This window comes from Salvelinus fontinalis, chromosome 1 (genome assembly GCF_029448725.1).
Source record: "Salvelinus fontinalis isolate EN_2023a chromosome 1, ASM2944872v1, whole genome shotgun sequence".
Lineage (NCBI taxonomy): Eukaryota > Metazoa > Chordata > Actinopteri > Salmoniformes > Salmonidae > Salvelinus > Salvelinus fontinalis.
In genome coordinates, this window is record NC_074665.1 from 51,113,132 (window position 1) to 51,137,257 (window position 24,126).

Here is a 24,126-nt window from a genome sequence, read left to right on the forward strand (position 1 = left end):
GTACGCTTCAGGGACCACTGTAGAACGATCACACCCGTGTGATGGTACGTGTGAAAGGGTTAAACTGAACACTGAGACAAAATAACAAAATGGAACAACACGAAACAGTTCTGTCTGGTGCAGACACAAAACAACTACCCACAAAACACAGGTAGGTAAAAGCTGCCTAAGTATGGTTCTCAATCAGAGACAACAATAGACAGCCACCTCTGATTGAGAACCACACCCGGCCAAACACAAAGAAATACAGAACATAGAAAATGAACATAGAATGCCCACCCAAATCACACCCTGACCAAAACAAAATAGAGATAAAAAGCTCTCTATGGTCAGGGCGTGACAGTACCCCCCCCCCCCCCCCCCCCCCCCCCCAAAGGTGCGGAGCCGCAAAACCTGAACCTATCGGGGAGGGTCTGGGTGGGCATTTCTCCGCCGTGGCGGCTCTGGTGCGAGACGTAGACCCCGCTCCACCTCTGGCTTGGCCCACTTGGGTGGCGCCTCTAGAGCGGGGACCCTCGACGCAGACCCCGGACTGGGGACCCTCGTAGCGGGCCCCGGACTGGGAACCCTCGTAGCGGGCCCTGGACTGGGCTCCCTCGTTGTGGGCCCCGGACTGGGCACCCTTGTAGCGGGCCCCGGACTGGGGACCCTTGTTGGGAGCTCCGGACAGGAGGGCGTCGCTGGAGGCGCCGGACTGGAGGGCGCCTCTGGAGTCTCCAGACTGGAGAGCGTTGCTGGTGGGCCTGGACTGGAGGGTGTTGCTGGAGGCTCCGGACTGGAGGGCGTCGCTGGAGGGTCCGGACTGGAGGAAGACTCTGGAGGGAGGAGACGCAGAGCTAGCCTGGTGCGTGGGGCTGCCACAGGGCCCGCCAGGCTGGGGAGACCTACAGGAGGCCTGGTGCCTAGAGGAAGCACCGGATGAACCGGGCTGTGGGGGAGCACGGCGCACCGGAGACCAAGCGCGCTGAGCTGGCACAATCCGCCCTGGCTATATGCCCACTCTCGCATGGCACTTGCGGGGGCTGGCATATAGCGCTCCGGGCTATTAGCTCGCATTGGAGACACCGTGCGCTTTTCCGCATAACACGGTGCCTGACCAGTACCACACTGCTTCCGGTAAGCACGGGGAGTTGGCTCAGGTCTATCGCCTGACTCCGCCAATCACCCCGTGTGCCCCCCCCCACCCCAAAAAATGAGGGGCTGCTTTTCGTGCCTGCTGCGCTGCCTTGCCTCATATTGCCGCCTCTCAGCTTTAGCTGCCTCCAGTTCTTCTTTCGGGCGGCGATATTCCCCAGCCTGTCTCCAGGGTCCCTGTCCGTCCAATACCTCCTCCCATGTCCAGGAGTCTTGAACCCTCTGCTCCTCCATACCACACTGCTTGGTCCGCTTGTGGTGGGTAGTTCTGTAATGTTCGTCGTCGGAATGAGAAGGATCTGACCAAAGCGCAGCGTGGTAAGTGTTCATGATTATTTATTTAAACTGAACACTGAGTCAAAATAATGAAATGGAACAACACGAAACAGTTCTGTCTGGTGCAGACACAAAACAGAAAACAACTACCCACAAAACACAGGTGGGAAAAAGCTGCCTAAGTATGATTCTCAATCAGAGACAACGATAGACAGCTGCATTTGATTGAGAACCACACCCGGCCAAACATAAAGAAATACAAAAAATAGAAAATGAACATAGAATGCGCACCCAAATCACACCCTGACCAAAAGAAAATAGAGATAAAAAGCTCTCTACGGTCAGGGCGTGACACTCACAAAGAAGGACACCTATTGGTAGCTGGGTAAGTAACAATAAACAGACATTGAACATATCCCTTTATACATGCTGAAGTTATTAATTTGATTTTGTATGGTGTAACAATACACCCAGTTAATACAAAGATACAGGAGTCCTTTCTAACTCAGTTGCCGGAAAGGAAGGACACCTCTCAGGGATTTCTCCATGAGGCCAATGGTGACTTCAAACAGTTACAGAGTTTAATGACTGTGATAAGAGAAACTGAGGATGGATCAACAACATTGTAGTTACTCCACAATACTCACCTAATTGACAGAATGAAAAGAAGGAAGGCTCCTGTTTGCAAAAAGGCACTAAAGTAATACTGTAAAAAAATTGCAAAACAATTAACTTTTGTCCTGAATACAAAGTGTTATCTTTGGGGAAATTCCAATACAACACATTATTGAGTGCCATTCTCCATATTTTCAAGCATAGGGGTAGCTTCATCATGTTATCGGTATGCTTTTAATCATTAAGGACTGGAGTTTTTCAGGATAAAAAAGAAACGGATTGGAGCTAGGCACAGGCAATATCCTGGAGGAAAACATGGTTCAGTCTGCATCCCATTAGTCACTGGGAGATAAATTCACCTTTCAGCAGGACAATAACCTAAACACAAGGCCAAATCTACCCTGGAGTTGCTTACCAAGATGAAAGTGAATATTCCTGAGTGGCCAAGTTACAGTTTTGACTTAAATCTGCTTGAAACATCTTTGGCAAGACCTGAACATGGTTGTCTAGCAATGATGAACAACCAATTTGACAGAACTTGAAGAATTTTGAAATGAATAATGGGCAAATATTGTACAAGCTAGGTGTGAAAAGCTCTTAGAGACTGACCCAGAAACATCCACAGCTGTAATTTTCTCAAAAGGAGATTATAACATGTATTCAATCAGGTGTGTGAATACTTATGTAAATTTGATATTTCTATATATAATTTTAAATAAATGTGCAAAAAAAACATGTTTTCACTTTTTCATTATGGAGTATTGTGTGTAGATGGCTGATCATTTGTATTTATTTTGTCCATAATGATTTCAAGTTGTAATACAACAAAATGTGGAATAAGTCAAGAGGTATGAATACTTTATGAAGCGCTGTAGGTGCACGCCCCGGTTAGGTGAATTGGGAATATGTTTGCTTTCCAGCTGCTGTTGAAATGGTTGCCTCTTAGTGCCAACTCTGACCTACTTCTAACTTACTCCTGAGTGTAATAAAAAATAACATATCAGTCGATCAATTCTGTCCCCTATGGAAATATACAATATTAAAAGGTTAAAATAGAGGAGTTCACTCATCTAACATGTCTGTCTTGGTCCTGTGTTTCTGGCCCAGGGTACTCCGGCCAGTCTGGTGCGTTACAGAGTGGAAGATGACCAATCACCTTACAGCGGTAGCATCTTTGATGTCGAGGAGGAGTCTGGGCGGATAATCACCAAGGTCAACCTCAACGAACAACCCAGTGTCACCTTCAAGGTAGGTGGTGATGATGATGCGCCGACAGACACGGTCGCCCTGTTTCTAGCTCCTAACCAACTTATTATTTTGTTTATTTTGAGGTTATTTCTTACATTATTTGCTCACACGTTTCTAGTACTATTACCTACAGCCCAAAATAACTTTGGGATATTAGATTGGAGGTCACCAGAAATTCGACGAATCCCCATACCTAGATCCTTTGTTTGGTCTCCCCAAGGTAGCCCCATTCATCCCAGGTGATACTAAAGAACGTCACCGCCAGAGAAGAGGGTGTAGGAGTGGGATCTTAGTTAGACTCAGGAGGCATGCATTCCACCTACCGCATCAGGGAATATAACTCTTATAAGCTCAGCATAACTACCATTTCTTGCTTTCTCAAATGTCAACCAAAGTTTAACATACTTTGTCTATTGGGCTTCACCTAAGTTTAGGGTGCCAGTGCTTTCAGTGGTCGACCGTCCAACTGCTCCAACTGGAGAAGATTGTTGGCCACCGAGGTAACCCTGGGAAGACAGAGAAAAATATCAGTGTTAGGGATACTACAACTAGCCTCAGGAAATTTTGTGTGCAAAAGCAAATATTTATTATCTGAGATTTTTTATATTCATCTTAACAGATGGTGACCCCAGCTAGGAGCGAAAGAGCAGCGAGTTTTCCCAGGTTTAGCCTTCCTTTCAAACCAAGTAATTCACTCGGATGTCGTAGCACTTGGTCCCCTTCTTAATTCTGCTCCGGTAGCTCTCCTTCTGTTTCTTCTGCGCCTTGTCAATGTTCAGTCTCACCTTGATTGATAACAGGAATAAATGCAATTATATTTCATATCACAAATACATTTCTTACATATCCGTTGGAGGACCAGAAAATTAATTTACAATAATTTTTACCTGGTCAAAACCCTCCACATCCTTCTCAGTCTGTGAATGAAGGTAGTATTCGAAGGCGCTCTGATCTGGCTCGACAACTTCCACCACATCAGGTGGGGTTTCAGTTATCTGAAAGTATGTTATACGAAAATGGCAATAGACAAACAACAACACTAAGTAAATCACAAATTTGAAAGACTACAGTATATGCAAAAATTACAAAAAACTAGCCTGTTACTCTCATACGCCACCTAGTGGATGCATACACTCATTACACATCCCTTTACCCTGAGCTGTAATCTAACACCCCATTCAAATCACTGGTTATCTCCTATAAGGACGGAAGGCAGAGTAACAAGCTCCCAGAAGTTTCCTTCTTCCAGTGCTTCAAGCAAGTGGGATATGGGGAAATTCTGGGAATTCCTGGAGGATTGGGTTGGGGCTGGGGTTAGGCGAGGAGGACTGGGTTGGGGCTGGGGTTAGGCGAGGAGGATTGGGTTGGGGCTGGGGTTAGGCGAGGAGGACTGTGTTGGGGCTGGGGTTAGGCGAGGAGGACTGGGTTGGGGCTGGGGTTAGAAACTGCCAGGTAGAGAATTCAGGGGAGATGAGTCTTGGAGAATCAGGTGGGGCTGGGGTTAGGAGGACAGACGGAAAGTAAGGAAACTGGACTAGGGGATGTTTGAAACTGCCAAGTTCAGTCCTTGGACAATAAAATTGATAAACTCAGGAAGAGGATCTCCTTCCAGAGATACATAAGGGACTGTAACATACTCTGTTTTACGTAATTCTGTTTCTCTCCGGATATATTGTCCCCGTCCATATAACCAGTGGGTTCTCCATTCATTGCGCGGAGAGGAACAAAGGCCTCTCCAGGAAACAAAGAGATGGAGGGGATGTCTCATGATTAATAAATCACGGTGTGATTGTGGTAATGTACAGGAAGTCCTTTTGTTCTCCCCATCTGGAATATCTCACCATCAAAAGCCAATCGCATTACTTCCCGAGATCATTTTCTTTGGTTATAGTCCCTTGCTCGTGTTTCTTGGCCCAAGAAAGTCTATGCTTATTCTTGGTGTACTTTCGTAGTGGTTTCTTTGCAGAATTTTAACAATGAAGACCTGATTCAGGCGGTCTCCACTGAACAGTTGATATTGAGATGTCTGTTAATTGAACTCTGTGAAGCATTTATTTGGGCTGCAATTTCTGAGGCTGTTAACTCTTAATGAACTTATCCTTTGCAGCAGAGGTAACTCTGGGTCTTCCTTTCCTGTGGCGGTCCTCATGAGAGCCAGTTTCATCATAGCGCTTGATGGATTTTGCGACTGCACTTGAAGAAACTTTCAAAGTTCTTGACATTTTCCGGATTGACTGACCTTCATGTCTTAAAGTAATGATGGACTGTCATTTCTCTTTGCTTATTTGAACTGTTCTTGCCATAATATGGACTTGGTCTTTTACCAAATAGGGCTATCTTCTGTATACCAACCCTGCCTTGTCACAACACAACTGATTGGCTAAAACAGATTTTTCCAAAAATGTACTTTTAACAAGGCCCACCTGTTAATTGAAATGCATTGCAGGAGACGACGTCATGAAGCTGGTTGAGAGAATGCCAAGATTGTGCAAAGCTGTCATCAAGGCAAAGGGTAGCTCCTTTGAAGAATCTCAAATATAAAATATATTTAGATTTTTTTAACACTTTTTCCGTTACTACATGATTCCATATTTGTTATTTATTAGTTTGGATGTCTTCACTATTACTCTACAATGTGAAAAATAGTAAAAATTAATAAAAACCCTTAAATGACTAGGAGTGTCCAAACTTTTGACTGCTACTGTAGCTCATTCTAATTTGTCTACTGCTGTACATATCATTCCTAGGATATCTTCTGTAAATGAATCCGGTGAATGCTTTATACTGTACATATAGACTGCATTTGGATTACTGTTACGGTGCTATTTGGGTTGGTAGGCCTTTCCTGCAGTCAATAATCAAAACCTTCTTCTTTGAGGTCTTGGGTGGAATGTTATTCATATTTTTCATAATTTCATAATTAGAATAGAATCGTCTAAAATATAATAGAATAAAACGTGATTGTCCATCCAGGATGGACAGTTTTCTTTGGCATCACCTTACAATAAAGGGATCCCATACACATACATTCTCACATCATACACATTTAAACCAGTCAGTCCATCATATTGTATACACTAAAAACATAGAGGACATTGATACATTCACTCACAACTGACCACTGTCCCAACTGCACTGGATAGATAAGTACATACTGATACAATTTACGTTGCATTTAGTAGTCCAACAGCACAAGGAACGAATGAATGTTTGAACACGTTCTTCTTGGACATGGGCATTCTGAAGCGCCGGCCAGATGGAAGCCTCTCTCAGTAGTCGTTTCAGCAGTGTGTGTATTTGCATTGTATTGAATTCTGAACTAAAATCAATAAATAAAATGGGTGCAGAGGATTTTGCATGTTGGAGGTGACTAGCCACCATTTTCACCAAGGTCAGGGTAGCATTCTCAGTCCCCCTCTGTGCTTTATAGGCAAACTGTAACGGGTCCAGTGTATCTTCTATGGACAAGGTAAGGTGCTTACTGACAACCCTTTCCATGCATTTGGTCAGAAGGGGCATTAGGGCCACAGGTCGAAAGTCATTTGGTGATTCGCCCCCTGGCAATGCCTTCGTCATCTTTTTATTCTTCAGGCCATTATACAGACTCCACTTGTGACTAAACCAAGATGTACCTGCATATTAAGTTCCTGAAAATATACAATTCATACACACACTCCCACAGAAGGTCATCTGATTGTATGTGGAGGCAACCTTAGCTCAGCGTAACCTTGGCAGTAAGCGGGAGGAGCAGGTGCTAAGTGATATTAGGTTCTAATAAGTCTCTCTCTCTCTCTCGCAAGAATGTTGGATCGATAGATTCATACACGCTCTCTGGGTGGGTTGAAGCTTGGTTCCCAGACCTTTTTGTCCAACTTTCCAACCTCTCCTGTTATTAGTTTCCATGCCCTACATACGTGCAGAATAAATGGCGAATTAGTAATGCATGTGCTTATGTGTGTGTGTCCTCAGTTGGTGGTGATAGCCTTTGACGATGGAGAGCTAGTGAAGGAGAACCGGACCCTGGTGGAGATCACTGTCCTCCAGCCCTCCAGGATCCCCATCTTCACTGAGGAGGAGTACAGGTAACACAAACACATACACACGCATGCATGCACACCCACACACACTAACACTAAAACATTTTTGTAGTCCCCTCTCTTGGTGGCGGAAAGAAAAAATGTTTTAAAGTGAATTTCCTCCAAATCTACGCATTTTGCTATGGGACGTAGAGAAAATGTTGCAGTTGAAAAAAACACATTTCATGCAATTCTACACATTGTGCCATGGGGCGGACAGGACATTTTGCAGTTTTGAAGCACAACAGAAGCCAATAAACAACTTCTCTGATAGAAAACCTCCTATGTGGTGTCGATATTAGTCAGAAACATTCTATTGTCAAATTTCACAACAAAGTGTAAATAGAATGATTTTGTCAGTCTCGTCCAAAACAGAGTTTTGTAAGTGAGTTCGTCATGACTTACTTGAGGGTTGGGTTTTGATTTCGACAATGCTGACTTGCCTACTAACACAGAATACAAAGCTGGGGTGATTGCGCTTCATGCGATCCTACCACAGAACACACAAGACAGTGAGACAGACCTGCCCATCAACGCAGTCGCATATGTTTTTACTTGAGAAATACTGCACCAAACACCTCAGGAAAAATGTCAAAAATCAATTATAGATTTCTTGAGTTCTTAGATTCATTCTGACTATTTTAAGGAAGTTTCTATGGTGTCTCTTGGGGGACAAACATTAGTAACTACCTCATCTAACCACACCCCCAAGACAGAAATCTCGTTTTTCTTATTGAGTAACAGAGAAACATGCAGAAGCCGTTGTCAGGACACCTGGGCACATGCCCTGTGTGCTTGGTCCTGCGTACCTGGTCAGTAATTTGGCCATGGTTACTACAAGGTTTAGATAACGTACCATTGTTGTTGTTTTTTTGCAGACATGGGCTAGTTTAATCAGTGTTAGTGACTGACATTGCAAGAGAAAAACTGTGGATGCGCTACCAAATTTCTAAATTGCAATATTCTATTCTACTATTCTATTTCTACTATTCTATTCTACTATTCTATTCTACTATTCTATTTACATGTTGTTTTAGGGCCTGTCATGCCAAATAATGTCCCCCGTCCAAAAAGTGTCCCCCTCTGCGTCACAATGGGATTCGCTAAACTATTAGTGTCCGTTGCTATATCAACGGTGAGAAGACCTAATGATTAGAATTTTGGAAAAAAGTACAGCCTAAATTATGTTATTTTCATCATCGCTATGCAAACATGGCTGATTTCTGCGACAATTTCGCTCTTTAAATAAGTTTTGTTAAGCTAATAAAATGAAAACATTACTTCAAACTACTTTTGGGTACCTTGTTAACATTAACATAAGATCCATGTCTTAAACGTTGCTAGGTTTCAGAAATGGCAAAAAAATGTATTCTGCTTGACACATTAAAATGACTTACCTTACAGATCACGAAGTCAGCTAATTTCCACTCCATTCATATGCAAATATATTTGATTCTTACACTGGCTTGTCTGGCTGTCATGTTTATATTTTAACCTGTCCTTCCCTCATCTACACTGAAATAATATAATGTCAGTAGTGCTCTATCATTATTCATTTTTTTCTATCTCGCATAGTTCATTAGTACACCCTTGTGGAGGAATATATATGTATCTATTGTAGGTCCTAGGATACAACAATGAATAATGTGGAACAAATAAATACTTTCAAAGGATACCTTACAACTTACAACAATGAAAAACTTGTGAAACAGCTGAGAAAACCAACCTGGCAATATGACACATTTTAATACATAAACTTTTATATTTTTAGGTACAGTTGTGTCCTTAATTTATTTTCACATATTTGTTAAACACTCATATGGCAATAATAAACTAACATACTGAATTCTGGTGTGTGGAATATTGAGGAGGCGATTGCTGTGTGGTTGGGAGGTTCTGCCTGTCACCTGTCACTTGCAGCCAGTCTCAGATGGGTGACTTGAAGAGGGAGACTACAAAGTCCAGGCACTGCTGCTCTCTTTGTTCTGAGTTTTTGCAATGCTAGTGTTTTTACTTAATCTGTGTATCTCACATATTATGTGCCCAGTATGATAGAGCAAGAACACTTTCACAGCAGATAATAGCATGACAATAACAGTAGCCGTAGATGATGTAATGCAAAGTTGGAGGGTGGTTGGTAATGAAAGACATCAGGTGGATCCACGTCTGGGTGTTGGGCAGAACAGGAACAGAGTTAAAGGGAACAGGGTAGGAGACAGAGACGTAAACAAGCAAAGACACAGGTTACACTTATTGTGAGAAAATGATGGATTAGTGCAGTGTTATAAATGGGAGATATGTACTTTTGAAAACTTTTGGAAGGTATAGCCTACCTCAAGCTGGTCCCCCTCCGACTCAGGGTACATAGAATCAGACTGATCCGAACTCACTGGTTCTGGTGGATGGGATACCTCCTGGGGGGCTCGGACAGTTGATGGCCCGAAATTCATTTGGGGAGGTAAATTGAAGAGGTACATTTTTATAAGCTCAGCATAACTACCATTTCTTGCTTTCTCAAATGTCAACCAAAGTTTAACATACTTTGTCTATTGGGCTTCACCTAAGTTTAGGGTGCCAGTGCTTTCAGTGGTCGACCGTCCAACTGCTCCAACTGGAGAAGATTGTTGGCCACCGAGGTAACCCTGGGAAGACAGAGAAAAATATCAGTGTTAGGGATACTACAACTAGCCTCAGGAAATTTTGTGTGCAAAAGCAAATATTTATTATCTGAGATTTTTTATATTCATCTTAACAGATGGTGACCCCAGCTAGGAGCGAAAGAGCAGCGAGTTTTCCCAGGTTTAGCCTTCCTTTCAAACCAAGTAATTCACTCGGATGTCGTAGCACTTGGTCCCCTTCTTAATTCTGCTCCGGTAGCTCTCCTTCTGTTTCTTCTGCGCCTTGTCAATGTTCAGTCTCACCTTGATTGATAACAGCAATAAATGCAATTATATTTCATATCACAAATACATTTCTTACATATCCGTTGGAGGACCAGAAAATTAATTTACAATCATTTTTACCTGGTCAAAACCCTCCACATCCTTCTCAGTCTGTGAATGAAGGTAGTATTCGAAGGCGCTCTGATCTGGCTCGACAACTTCCACCACATCAGGTGGGGTTTCAGTTATCTGAAAGTATGTTATACGAAAATGGCAATAGACAAACAACAACACTAAGTAAATCACAAATTTGAAAGACTACAGTATATGCAATAATTGTATATACAATTGTATTTTATACAGTTGAAGTCAGAAGTTTACATACACCTTAGCCAAATATATTTAAACTCAGTTTTTCACAATTCCTGACATTTAATCATAGTAAAAATGCCCTGCCAGTTAGGATCACCACTCTATTTTAAGAATGTGAAATGTTAGAGTAATAGTAGAGATAATTTTTTATTTCAGTTTTTATTTCTTTCATCACATTCCCAGTGGGTCAGAAGTTTACATACTGAATTAAAATTTGGTAGCATTGCCTTTAAGTTGTTTAACTTGGGTCAAACGTTTCAGTTAGCCTCCCACAAGCTTCCCACAATAAATTGGGTGAATTTTGTCCCATTCCTCCTGACAGAGCTGGTGTAACTGAGTCAGGTCTGAGTCAGCAAAGCACCCCCACAACATGATGCTGCCACCCCCGTGCTTCAAGTTTGGGATGGTGTTCTTCGGCTTGCAAGTTTCCCCCTTTTTACTCCAAACATAATAAGGGTTATTATGGCCAAACAGTTATTTTTTGTTTCATCAGACCAGAGGACATTTCTCCAGAAAAGTACGATTTTTGTCCCCATGTGCAGTTTCAATCAGTAGTGTGGCTTTTTTTATGGCGGTTTTGGAGCAGTGACTTCTTCCTTGCTGAGCGACCTTTCAGGTTATGTCAATATAGGACTCGTTTTACTGTTGATATAGATACCTTTGTACCTGTTTCCTCCAGAATCTTCTCAAGGTCCTTTGCTGTTGTTCTGGGATTGATTAGCACTTTTTGACCAAAGTACGTTCATCTCTAGGAGACAGAATGCGTCACCTTCCTGACGGCTGCATGGTCCCATGGTGTTTATACTTGCGTATTATTGTTTGTACAGATGAAAGTGGTACCTTCAGGCATTTGGAAATTGCTCCCAAGGATGAACCAGACTTGTGGAGGTCTACAATTTTTTTTCTGAGGTCTTGGCTGATTTCTTTTGATTTTCCCATGATGTCAAGCAAAGAGGCACTGCATTTGAAGGTAGGCCTTGAAATACATCCACAGGCACACCTCCAATTGACTTGAATTATGTAAATTAGCCAATCAGAAGCTTCTAAAGCCATGACATCATTTTCTGGATTTTTCCAAGCTGTTGAAAGGCACAGTCAACTTAGTGTATGTAAACTTCTGCCCCACTGGAATTGTGCTACAGTGATTTATAAGTGAAATACTCTGTCTGTTAACAATTGTTGTAAAAATTACTTGTGTCTTGCACAAAGTAGATGTCCTTAACCGACTTGCCAAAACTATAGTTTGTTAACAATACATTTGTGGAGTGGTTGAAAAACTAGTTTTAATGACTCCAACCTAAGTGTACTGTACGTAAACCTCCAACTTCAACTGTATATGACGGACCATTGGCTCAATGCTATGGATAATGGGAGCTTTGTAGGTGTACTATTTTTTTATTTTAGTGCAGCATTTGATTTATTGGATCATGAAATAATTTTGACAAAATTATTTCATTATGGTTTTAAGGAGGTAACACTGAATTGGGTACTGTCATATCTAACTGACATGAAACAGTCCACCTACAGTATTTCAGTGATTGATTTTCTTCCCCTCATGCTTTAATCTGTGGAAAACCGTAGTGCAGCTGCCTTGGGACACTTCTTTACTTAATATGTACCAATGACCTTCTTTATGCCTTATCTGAAACTCAAGCTACTATATTTGCAGATGATAATACAATTTATACAGCAAGACAATCGGTTCAACAGGTACAGCAAGCTCTACAAGTAGAAAAAGTTGGAAAATATCAGGGAGTGGGTTTGCCGGAACCAACTTAATTTAAACACCAAGAAAACCAAAGTTATGTTGGTCTGTTCCACCAGGAAAATGCCAGCACAGGATGGGATACAATTTAGTATGGGGAAGTACAAATTGAGGAAGTGGCAGAAAACAAACTACTGGGGATGCAGCTAGACAATCAGTGGAGGCTACTGAGGGGAGGACAGCACATAATATTGGCTGAAATGGAGTCAATGGAATGGTATCAACCACATGGAAACCACTTGCTTGATACCATTCCATTTACTCCATTCCTGACATTATTATGAGCCATCCTCTCATTGCAGCATCCACTGAACTATATGTATAGCTAGCAACATGTAGATGACCAACTAACATAAACTAACTCACTTTTGTACATCGCGCTGGTCCGTACAATTAATCTTATTTTAGCGCCCAAAAAACGTAAGACTTCCAGATCAATTGTAATATCAATACCATTGTAAAGCAACATTTCTCCCCTTTCCAACAAAATCAATAATGATCCCTTCATGATGCCCATCTCTGCATGATTCAAGAAGGCAATGAGCTTTGTCGGGTCTTTTTAAAAATGGCGGGTGGGAAGCTAAACCTATTGCGTGATAATGGGAAGGAGAGATGTCGTGTAGCGAAAAAACATTTTTTTCACTTGATCTGTCCAACTTATCACCTTATCGCCTCGAAAATGTAAATAAAACACTATAATAGTTTATATAATGTGTCATTACATACCTGTTTGAAGGTTTGTTTCGAATTTGAATCGGGTTTTTAGGGCGGTGCTAAAGTGATCTTCAGAAGTAAACAGCGGCTTTTGAGAGTCATGATAGCTTGCAGTGATGACACAAAAAATGACAAGGTTTCCCCCCTTACCCTGTCCCTGTCCCTTTCTTGTTTTTAAACGGTGAGAGAAGTGCTACACCTGGTGGAGAGAGGCTGTAACTCAGAATTAGTTGCTTTATGCGTGCTGTACGTTACTCCATGACACGTCACAATGTAACGTACAGCGTCGGAGGGGTCAGTTTTTTCAACTTTTTTTCAATACTATAAATCCATTACCATGTCAATCAAAGCTTGAATAGAAACGTAGTTCACACCCCAGATTTTGATGTCAACACAGTTGCTACAGTCCCATTAGTGTTCTTTGCAGCCTCGTTTGAATGTCGCAGTTGCGCACATTTGTACGGAATGGGGTTAGCATACGTTAACTAGATAAAAAATGGTTGTACATAGCTAAATCCATCTAGTTATCTAATAGAAGATAACTGCTTAACGCTACCCTGAATTTCTCTGAATGTTGCGCCTCTTGTCAAGATCAGTGGTTCCTTCATAGTACTTCGCATGGTTGGAAAGATAAAATAAAATCTCCTTGAGGGATACCATTGAAGTGCAAGCTACATACAAACACAAAGCTACAATAACAGTTACAATAGCTAGCTAAAGTTAGCTAAATAAAACTGTCTGGCTAGCCACCTACTGTAGCTGGCTAGCTGAATAGGCAGGCTGAGGTAAATAAGTACAGTAGCTAGCAATGTCAGTCCAAAAAGAGCTTAAATTATTTCTTCATATTTAACAATATTTTCTTATACAAAGACAAATAAATGGTAAAGAAAGTGTGTTCTCTTTCCAGTCTTTTCAGTCCTCTGAAGCAGCAGGTAGTCAGCAGGTTGTCCTTGGAGAGCAATTCTGAGGTACTAGTTTTGTGCGGACTGAGTGAGAACTTATGAGGTGAAATAGAGCTAGACCTGCCCGTGTCCTCCTTCCTTTTTACGAGGTAAAATAGAGCCAAGCAACCAGCATAGCAACAGACACTTTGTTTCCTTACGTAATCCGGTCAGAATTTTGCAAGTTCTAGCAACAGCCCTAGCAATAGAAGCTAGAGCTCATCGAATCCCATTGTGACGCAGTGGGGGACACTTTTTGGCAGGGGGACACTATTTGATTGATCAGGTTTAACTTATAGCTAGATACCTCAATATGACAGACATATAACTGTGACCGCTTATGTCGCTTATGGCCAGGGCTGGCACTGCACACACTTGAATATGACCATATACACCTTACAGTAGGTTATTTACTCCAATAACTGGTATCTATGAGTGCCAAGCTGATGGATAGGTTTGTTGAGCAGAAACACAAAAACACCATAACACTACGAATCAGGTTTGAAGAGTTAGCGAGGTAACATTGGTCAACTCTGAATTCAACTCGCAATAACCGGCTCCAGGGCATGCTAACTCAGGGCTAACTGAGTTGTGCCAGCCGCGAGTTGAGTACTAATGAAATCAGATTCCCTCCCTCGCAAATATTGTCATCATCCCCGCAATTTGAGGAAGAAGACAGATTAAATATCTGATAAATCAAATGTATTTTTTTGTTTGTAAAAAAAATGACAATGTTAAAATACCTATCACATTACACATTTAATAAACTGAATAACAAAGCACACCAACGAGGGCATTAACGATAAGTTATAAAATGAATACGCCACTTCTATGAGCCTATTTCACACCATTTACATAAACATGTAAATGTGACACTGACTCGCCCATTGATTGATGTTTCAGCATTGTCTCAATGAACAGTTAGCCACTTGCGAAATGCATGCTCAGTTACAAGCCTGTTAGAGTTAGCAGCAGACAGACAAGCACTATCCACCGTCTATTACGGATGAAGCCTGAGCTGGAATGTGAAGCTAACTGAAGCTGGCTAGCTTTAGAAAACCCTGAGTAGATCTAGCTTGCATCGTAGTATACCCCTCAGGTCACATTCTCCCTCACCAGGCCATGGTAAATATTTTAAACCATTTATACCCATCCTCAGTTAAGATGAATAATTTATCTGCCAGCTTCAATTACATTTTTTGGGGGCCCTGAGTTGACTATCTATTATTTAAAGCAGTTATTATTGTGTAATTATGTTTGCTGATGCTTGTGTCTCAGCTGGGATATTGTGCACAATGTGAGAAGATGTTCCAAAATGTGTGAAGACAAGGGTTGTTCAGAGCAGCTTGTAAAATATCATATTTTGAAGCTCTCTTTTCCTCGCATGCAGACTGTATATTGAGGGGTGTACAGTGCATTCAGAAAGTGTTCAGACCTCTTCCCCTTTTCCACATTTCGTTATGTTACAGCCTAATTCTAAAATGGATTAAATAAAAAAATAAAAAACAGAAATACCTTATTTACATAAGCATTCAGACCCTTGGCTATGAGACTCGATATTGAGCTCAGGTGCATCCTGTTTCTATTGATTGTCCTTGAGATGTTTCTACAACTTGATTGAAGTCCACCTGTGGTAGATTAAATTGATAGGACATGATTTGGAAAGGCACACACCTGCCAATATAAGTTTCCACTGTTGACAGTCCATGTCAGAGCAAACACCAAGCCATGAGGTCGAAGGAATTGTGCGTAGAGCTCCGAGACACGATTGTGTCGAGGCACAGATCTGGGGAATGGTACCAAAACAGTTCTGCAGCATTGAAGGTCCCCAAGAACACTGTGGCCTCCATCATTTTTAAATGGAAGAAGTTTGGAACCACCAAGACTCTTCCTAGAGCTGTCCGCACGGCCAAACTGAGCAATTGTTGAAGGGCCTTGGTCAGGGAGGTGACCAAGAACCCAATGGTCACTCTGACAGAGCTCCATAGTACCTCTATGAAGATGGGAGAACCTTCCAGAAGGACAACCATCTCTGCAGCACTCCACCAATCAGGCCTTCTGGTAGTGGCCAGAGGGAAGCCACTCCTCAATAAAAGGCACATGACAGCCTGCTGGGAATTTGCCAAAAGGCGCCTAAAGGACTTTCAGACCATGAGAAACAAGATTCTGTGGTATGATGAAACCAAGATTGAAAACTTCGGCCAGAATGCGGAGCGTCACGTCTGGAGGAAACCAGGCACCGCTCATCACCTGGCCAATACTATCCCTATGGTGAAGCATGGTGATGTAAGGCTTCGGTATTTGACGCTAGATGCAGTATTACAAAAAATATATATGTTTTCAGAATTTCAATGACAGAAGCTAAGGCAATACAGTAGACCTGAGCTCATTTCCGAGTCTCATAGCAAAGTGTCTGAATATTTATGTAAATGGTGTATTTCAGTGAAGGGGTCTGAATACTTTCTGAATGCGCTGTATATACCATCTAGATACAAGTAAACCAACTAATAGGCTAATATATACTAGGGCCTATTTCAAGAACAATTTTCAACCTGTTCGAAATGTTCACTTATCACAATGAATGGCTTTTTTTTAGATGGAACTCACAAACACATCACTGTGGGAAGTCTTTAGCACTGGGCACCAGGGACTGCAATGAGTATTTATTTTGTCTGACTGCAGGAGAGGAGGGGTAAGATTTTTTCTAAGCCCTGGCAATCCTGTGAATCCATAATGTACAATACAGAGGGAGGCTACTTTACTTTACTGGCCCATTGTAGCAGACCTTCAGCATAAGCATCTTTCCCTTAGGCCTGCTGCTTATCTTCCCCCAGCATTTACCCTGAGCTGGGAGCTGAGGGTTGAGAGCTGTGAGCTGGGAATGTATCCTTTAAATCACAGAACACCAAGTCTTGCCATTCCTCACTTTGTCATTTTGCTGATCACAGCTTCTCTATTAGCTGTTCTCTCTTTCTCTCTCTCAGGTGTGTTTCTCTCAGTTCACTCTTTGATCTTGTTTCCTCCACCTTCTTGGCTCTTCCTTTTCTCTCTCTCATGCCTGACTCATTTTCTCCTTTATACCTTTCTACTTCCCTTTTCTCTCTCGCCTAAGCGGATGCAGTTGCAGTGTTATAGCTTATTAAAAATGCATTAATCATGTATTACCCTCACATCAAGCTGAAACCATTGTGAAACCTTGCTTAATTACACACGTTTGTTTCCACGCACAGTGCTCGAAGCAACTTATTAATATGGTAATTTTGTTTTGACAGTATATTCCAGACACAATGTACTTTGAGCAAATTACAACAACGTTCATTGGAACACACTTGTTCTAAGCAAGAGGATAATGTTGTCTAAGTCTATGTGCTTATAATAGCCCCATTCCAAACTTGAGCCAAATGCATAAGCTCTTTGAGACCAACCCACGCCCATAGCCTATGATTTGTTTTTTAGTTAGTTCAGTCCTTTGCTCAGTTTTAAGATAATTGTCACTAGATGGGCATGTTAGAATGGGCATTGTCTGTTATCAGCAACCTCACATGAGCAAGACCATGGGCGGTTTGTTCTTTTGTTCTATCAAGGGTTAGGGGTAAGAGATCCGTTGTTCCTTCTTTGATGTGGCTGTTCTAAGAGGGACTTTTAAGATTGCAGACCTATCTTTCTCTTCAGTTGATGACACCGACTATCTCCTGTGATATTAACATGCAGCCCAGCAGGCCACTGAACAGCACCCCACCACAGCATATTATTGAGCCAGCCTCTTAGAAACGCTGTTAGCATAGCAAACCAAGACAGCTAGTGATGTCTGTATCCAGTATTACTACAGGGAAACACATTGTCAATCAACCAGCTCTGCCAGCTGCACTGGTAATGAGAGAATTAGCAGCACTGTGTCAACAGTTAGGATGGAAACATTTGTTTGCTACTTCACAAATGCAGCAGCAACTCGCTGTTCAAATGTGACTATACAAACAGGCTTTGCTATTGTGAAATTTAGAGATAAAGTACAGCTGATTTTGTATTAATACCATTGAGAAAGAGTTTCCTTGATAGTACAGTATTCCTGCTCAATAATCTGTCTTCCTACACTTGAACAAGGCTTAAGAGATCATTTTGGCGATATCTCAACCCAGTAACACAGAAAGTCTCGGTCCTGTTATGCTTATAGACCATACTGTAGCTGTTGTATATTTTCTGTGGTTCCGTTGCCACAATGTGATAAGTGATTCAGTACTTTCCATGGTGCTGCTAATGGCCTTTGCCTGAAATAAAGGACTGTCTAGGGGCCTGTACCACTATCATACTTTAGCTCGTCTAGACATTTAGCAACTCAATGAAGATAAATTACCTGTGAATAGAAATGTTATCTTTTGGAAGGCTTTAATAACTGTTGCTCAAAATGTAAAAGGAATTACCAAAGAAAAATGTTCAGTTGATTTGTTTACACTGCTTAGAGAGATGATCTGCATCAGTATTGCATATCAGTTCAAGAACACACAGATAATTAGTTTGATCCCTGCATAAGACTGATGTCTCTGGATTTGAGATGCATACTGTAATGTGCTCGCCCACACACATAAAAGCTTACTCAATCTCTGTCCTTACTCAATCTCTGTCTTACACTCCAGCCTCCAAACACTCATTTTCTTTCTGAAACAGACATATGCAGTACACATGTGTGGGTATACACAGAAGGCTACACATGCACAAGCACACACACATACACAGCAGGCTACACACACACACACACACACACACACTCAATTGTCATACTTGAGTAAAAGTATAGATACCTTAATAGAAAGTTACTCAAGTAAAAGTGAAAGTCTGCCAGTAAAATACTGCTTGAGTAAAAGTCTAAAAGTATTTGGTTTTAAATATACTTAAGTACCAAAATTAAATGTAATTGCTAAAATATACTTAAGTATCAAAAGTAAACGTATTGTTAGTTTATGGTTAAATCTTGGAACAATGTTATACTAGAGACATGATTCATCAGGAGTAAAACTATATTATATGAGGAGTGATAGAAACTGGTTTTACATCAGAAGTTAATGGTTATCTGTAGGGGCCAGATGGCTTTGGGATGTACTGAGTAGAGGGGAAGGCAGTCACAGGATTGCTATAAGTGATATGGGTGGAGAGCTTTGGATTAGGCATCAAGGGGGTTGAGGTCAAGTCAGATCACCTCAAGGGAGAAGGAACAGTTTATTACCTCATCACTTTGTCTTACTGTCGAACCATAAAATATGTAATGGTTGGAGAGAAGGAGGAGTGCATCTAAATTGGAGTATATATGCTTGTGTGAAAAAGTTTTTGTCTAATGCAGCTGTATTGATCCTCTGAGAAGAATTAAACTTGGTTAAGCTGTCATAGTGTCCGTTGCGTGTTTTACTCTGAGAATTAGAACCTAACATAAATCACTTAATTCCTTTTATTAAGCAAAGCAGACGGCACCATTTTCTTGTTTTTAAAATTTACGAATAGCCAGGTTCACACCAACACTTAGGGATTATTTACAAAAGATGCATTTGTGTTTAATTAGTCAGCCAGGCGAGAGGCAGTAGGGATGACCACGTGTTCTCTTGATAAGTTCAACAATTTGACTATTTTCCTCTTCTGCTAAGCATTCAAAATGTAACGAGTACTTTTGGTTTTCAGGGAAAATGTATGTAGTAAAAATTACAATGTTTTCTTTAGGAATGTAGTGAAGGAAAAGTAAAAGTTCTCAAAAATATAAACAGTAAAGAAAAGTACAGATACCCCAAAAAACTACTTAAGTAGTACTTTACACCACTGCAAACAAAAACACACATAGTAGGCTACACACACATTCACAGTAAAGGATAATCCATGTCCATACATAATGTATGAATTTATTTGTACCTGGAGACTTGAAGGGCTGTCCTGACCCTTGAACTCAGCATAGTTATGTCTGACATTTACCTCTCCCTGCAAAGCAGACAGGCATCACGTCAGTCATATACAGGTGCTAAGTAGCAGAGGTCGCTCATATCACGTTGTACACAGAAGTTCAATGTTACCACAGACAAACCTTTAGAAAAACCTTTGTATGTTTCTGTACTTAGCATTTAGACTCTGGTGCTAGCCAACTATAATATCTTTCAATATTATCCGCGTGTGTGTGTAAATGCGTGCCAGGTAGATAATTATGTCATCAGCCACAGAGGACGGCACCTGTCTGTCTACAAGGCACCGCAGGCAGGTTAGGACAAAAAGCCCTGTCTGTCCTATAGCACAGCTAGTCAAAGTATCCCTACATTTGACAGAGGCCTCCCCATATGTGTTAAATTATCCAGTGAAATATCTGTGATGTGACGTGGTGTTGTGTGGGACAACATACTTTAGGTAACTGCGCAGTGTTTCCAGATTTCTATGAAGTGTGAATTAAAATTAATTACAATATAAGTTAAATAGTTTTCCTTATAATTTAAAAAAAAATGTAATAAGTACAGTATGTTAAAAAGTAGCTTTGGTGTGAGCGTATACTGGTCATTAAAAATATTAATGCGAGTAGACTGCTGATTGGCCTGTTCATCCTTCTCAGAATGATGACATCATCCTCTATGAGGAAATGGCAACCATGTCTGTTTGAGATACAAGTTTGACGGGGGATTTTTTAAGTGTTTTTTCTCAAATGTCTGCTTTTGCCACAAATATAAGTATAGGACTCAACAACATGATTTGGGTATGAGCTAACAAAATAGGAACTTTTAAAAGTGAGACTTCCACTGGACACTTACTTTGAGATGGGACAGTCTGGCATTCAGTCCAGAATGGGGTGGCAGGTAGCCTAGAGGTTAGTGTGACGGGTCAGTAACGGAAAGGTTGCTAGTTCAAATCCCAGAGATGCCAAGGTAAAACATATGTTGTTCTGCATGTGATTAAGGCACTTAACCCACTGTTCAAGTCCTGAGCTAAAGGCAGTTAGCCAAGTCACAGAAAAACACAGCCATTTTTCCAGCCAAAGAGAGGATTCACAAAAAGCAGAAATATAGATAAAATCAATCACTAACCTTTGATGTTCTTCATCAGATGAACCTCATAGGACTTCATGTTACACAATACATGTATATTTTGTTCGGTAAAGATCATATTTATATCCAAAAATCTTGCCAAATAAATTGACATTTTGGATATATATCGACAAAATTAATCGAACAAAAGGACGATTTGTGATGTTTATGGGACATATTGGAGTGCCAACAGAAGAAGGTCGTCAAAGGTAAGGCATGAATTATTTCTTTATTTCTGCATTTTGTGTTGCGCCGGGAGGGTTGAAATATGATGGTCTGTGATTGTTAAATAATAGCATTATTTGCTTTCGCTGTAAAGCATTTTTGAAATCTGACACGTTGGCTGGATTCACAACAAGTGTAGCTTTAATTTTGTATATTGAATGTGTGATTTCATGAAAGTTGAATTTTATAGTAATTTATTTGAATTTGGCGCTCTGCATTTCCACTGGATATTGGCCAGGTGGGACGCTACCGTCCCACATATCCCAGAGACGTTAATGCAACCGCTGTGTCAGATTTCAAAAAAACTTTACGGATAAAGCACACCATGCAATAATCTGAGTACGGTGCTCAGACGACAAATCATGCCAAACGGATATCCGCCATATTGTGCAGTCAACAGAAGTCAGAAATAGCATTATAAATATTCACTTACCTTTGATGATCTTCATCAGAATGCACTCCCAGGAATCCCAGTTCCACAATAAATGTTTGTTTTGTTCGATAATGTCCATCATTTATGTCCAAATAGCTCCTTTTGTTAGCGTGTTTGGTAAACAAATCCATACTCATGAGGCGCGTTCACTAGGAGCAGGCGAAAAGTCAAAAAAGTTCCGTTACAGTCCGTAGAAACATGTCAAACGAAGTATAGAATCAATCTTTATGATGTTTTTAACATAAATCTTCAGTAATGTTCCAACTGGAGAATTCCTTTGTCTTCAGAAATGCAATGGAACTCAAGCTAACTCTCACATGAAAGCGCATGGTCAGCTCGCGGCACTCTGGGAGAGACCTTACTCAATCCACTCTCATTCGGCCCCCCTTCACAGTAGAAGCATCAAACACGGTTCTCGAGACTGTTGACATCTAGTGGAAGCCTTCGGAAGAGCAGCATGACCAATATCCCACTGTATCTTCAATAGGGAATGAGTTGAAAAACGACCAACCTCAGATTTCCCACTTCCTGGTTGGATTTTTTAACAGGTTTTTGCCTGCCATATGAGTTATGTTATACTTACAGACATCATTCAAACAGTTTCAGAAACTTCAGAGTGTTTTCTATCCAAATGTACTAATAATATGCACATATTAGCAACTGGGACTGAGTAGCAGGCAGTTTACTCTGGGCACCTCTGGTCACCTTATTCATCCAAGCTACTCAATACTGCTCCCAGCCATAATAATTTATGTTTAATCTTGCGAAAGAATTTAAACAGATCTACTTTTGTATCGAATGGTTTATCTGTACATGTAGGTACTAAAGAGAGGCCCTTAGATAAGACTGAGATCTGTGTTCCTGGTCTCCTCTTCGACCACTTGCCTCTCCTACATCGTTTATTTTCTTTCGTGGATCCTTGTGTTGCTTCCGGGCTGTTTGCCATGGTAGCTGGAGTCACTGTCTGTAGGGAATTCGCTCTCAGTGGATGCCTCTGTGTCCAAGTTTCCATGTCCTCCCGCTGCTGCTTATCTGTGTCTCCCGATCAGTGGTGCGTCCCTATGTCGGCCTCTCCGTTCTCCTGTCCTTGGGCCTTCCCATGCGTACACCTGGTTAAGCTGGTAGTCCTCTGTGTCATGCTGATATTTCTTGATCTTTGTTGCTTGTAGAAAGTCTCTGTATTTCCCAATGGACTAATTGATCGTGTCGTCTATGGCTGTAAAATAGGGGCCTAGATTCTCCTTCATTATAACCTCATGTTCGCTAATCTTAACTTCAACTTCTTTTACTTCCTTCGACACATGTTCAACGATTAATAAAATTAAATCTAATAAACATTTGTTGAGTATTTCACCCCATTGTTACCTACCCTTACCACCTGTGGGCGGCCCGGCAGTCTAGGATCCAGTTGCAGAGGGAGGTATTTAGTCCCAGGGTCCTTAGCTTAGTGATGAGCTTTAAGGGCACTATGGTGTTGAATGCTGAGCTGTAGTCAATGAATAGCATTCTCACATAGGTGTTCCTTTTGTCCAGGTGTGAAAGGGCAGAGTTGAATACAATATAGATTGCATCATCTGTGGATCTGTAGGGGCGGTATGCACATTGGAGTGGGTCTGGGGTTTCAGGGATAATGGTGTTGATGTGATCCATGACCAGACGTGAGTGCTACGGGTCGGTAGTCATTTAGGCAGTTTACCTTAGTGTTCTTGGGCAGAGAGACTATGGTGCTCTGCTTGAAACATGTTGGTATTACAGACTCAGACAGGGAGAGGTTGAAAATGTCAGTGAAGTCACCTGCCAGTTAGTCAGCGCATGCTCGGAGTACACATCCCGGTAATCCATCTGGCCCTGCGGCCTTGTGAATGTTGACCTGTTTAAAGGTTTTACTCACATCGGCTACGGAGAGCATGATCACACAATCATCCAGAAGAGCTGATGCTCTCATGCATGCTGCATTGTTAGTTGCCTCGAACCAAGCATAGAAGTATTTTAGCTCGTCTGGTAGGGTTGTGTCACTGGACAGCTCTTGGCTGTGCTTCCCTTTGTAGTCTGTAATAGTTTGCAAGCCCTGCCACATCCGACAAGTGTCAGAGCCGGTGCAGAACGATTCGATCTTAGTCCTGTATTGATGCTTTGCCTGTTTGATGGTTCATCGGAGGGCATAGCAGGACTTTTTATAAGCTTCCGGGTTAGAGTCCCTCTCCTTGAATGCGGCAGCTCTATCCTTTAGCTCAGTGCGAATGTTGCATGTAATCCATGGCTCTGGTTGGGGTATGTACGTACAGTCACTGTGGGGACAACGTCATTGATGCACTTATTAAAGAAGCCAGTGACTGATGTGGTGTACTCCTTAATTATGGCTGCATCCCGCTACCGGGATCGATATGACAGCAGCCAGTGAAAGT

General features: G+C 41.5%; 1 protein-coding gene across 2 annotated transcripts in view; it reads left to right on the top strand.

Annotated features, from left to right (window-relative positions):
• Positions 1-24,126, top strand: part of LOC129857348 (protocadherin-15-like) — a 311,697-nt gene that overhangs the window by 216,060 nt on the left and 71,511 nt on the right. For both annotated transcript variants that reach the window (XM_055925506.1, XM_055925513.1), the window contains 2 exons: positions 3,133-3,273; positions 7,243-7,355. In XM_055925506.1, coding sequence (XP_055781481.1) covers positions 3,133-3,273; positions 7,243-7,355 — 254 coding nt within the window. The remainder of the gene's footprint in view (positions 1-3,132; positions 3,274-7,242; positions 7,356-24,126) is intronic.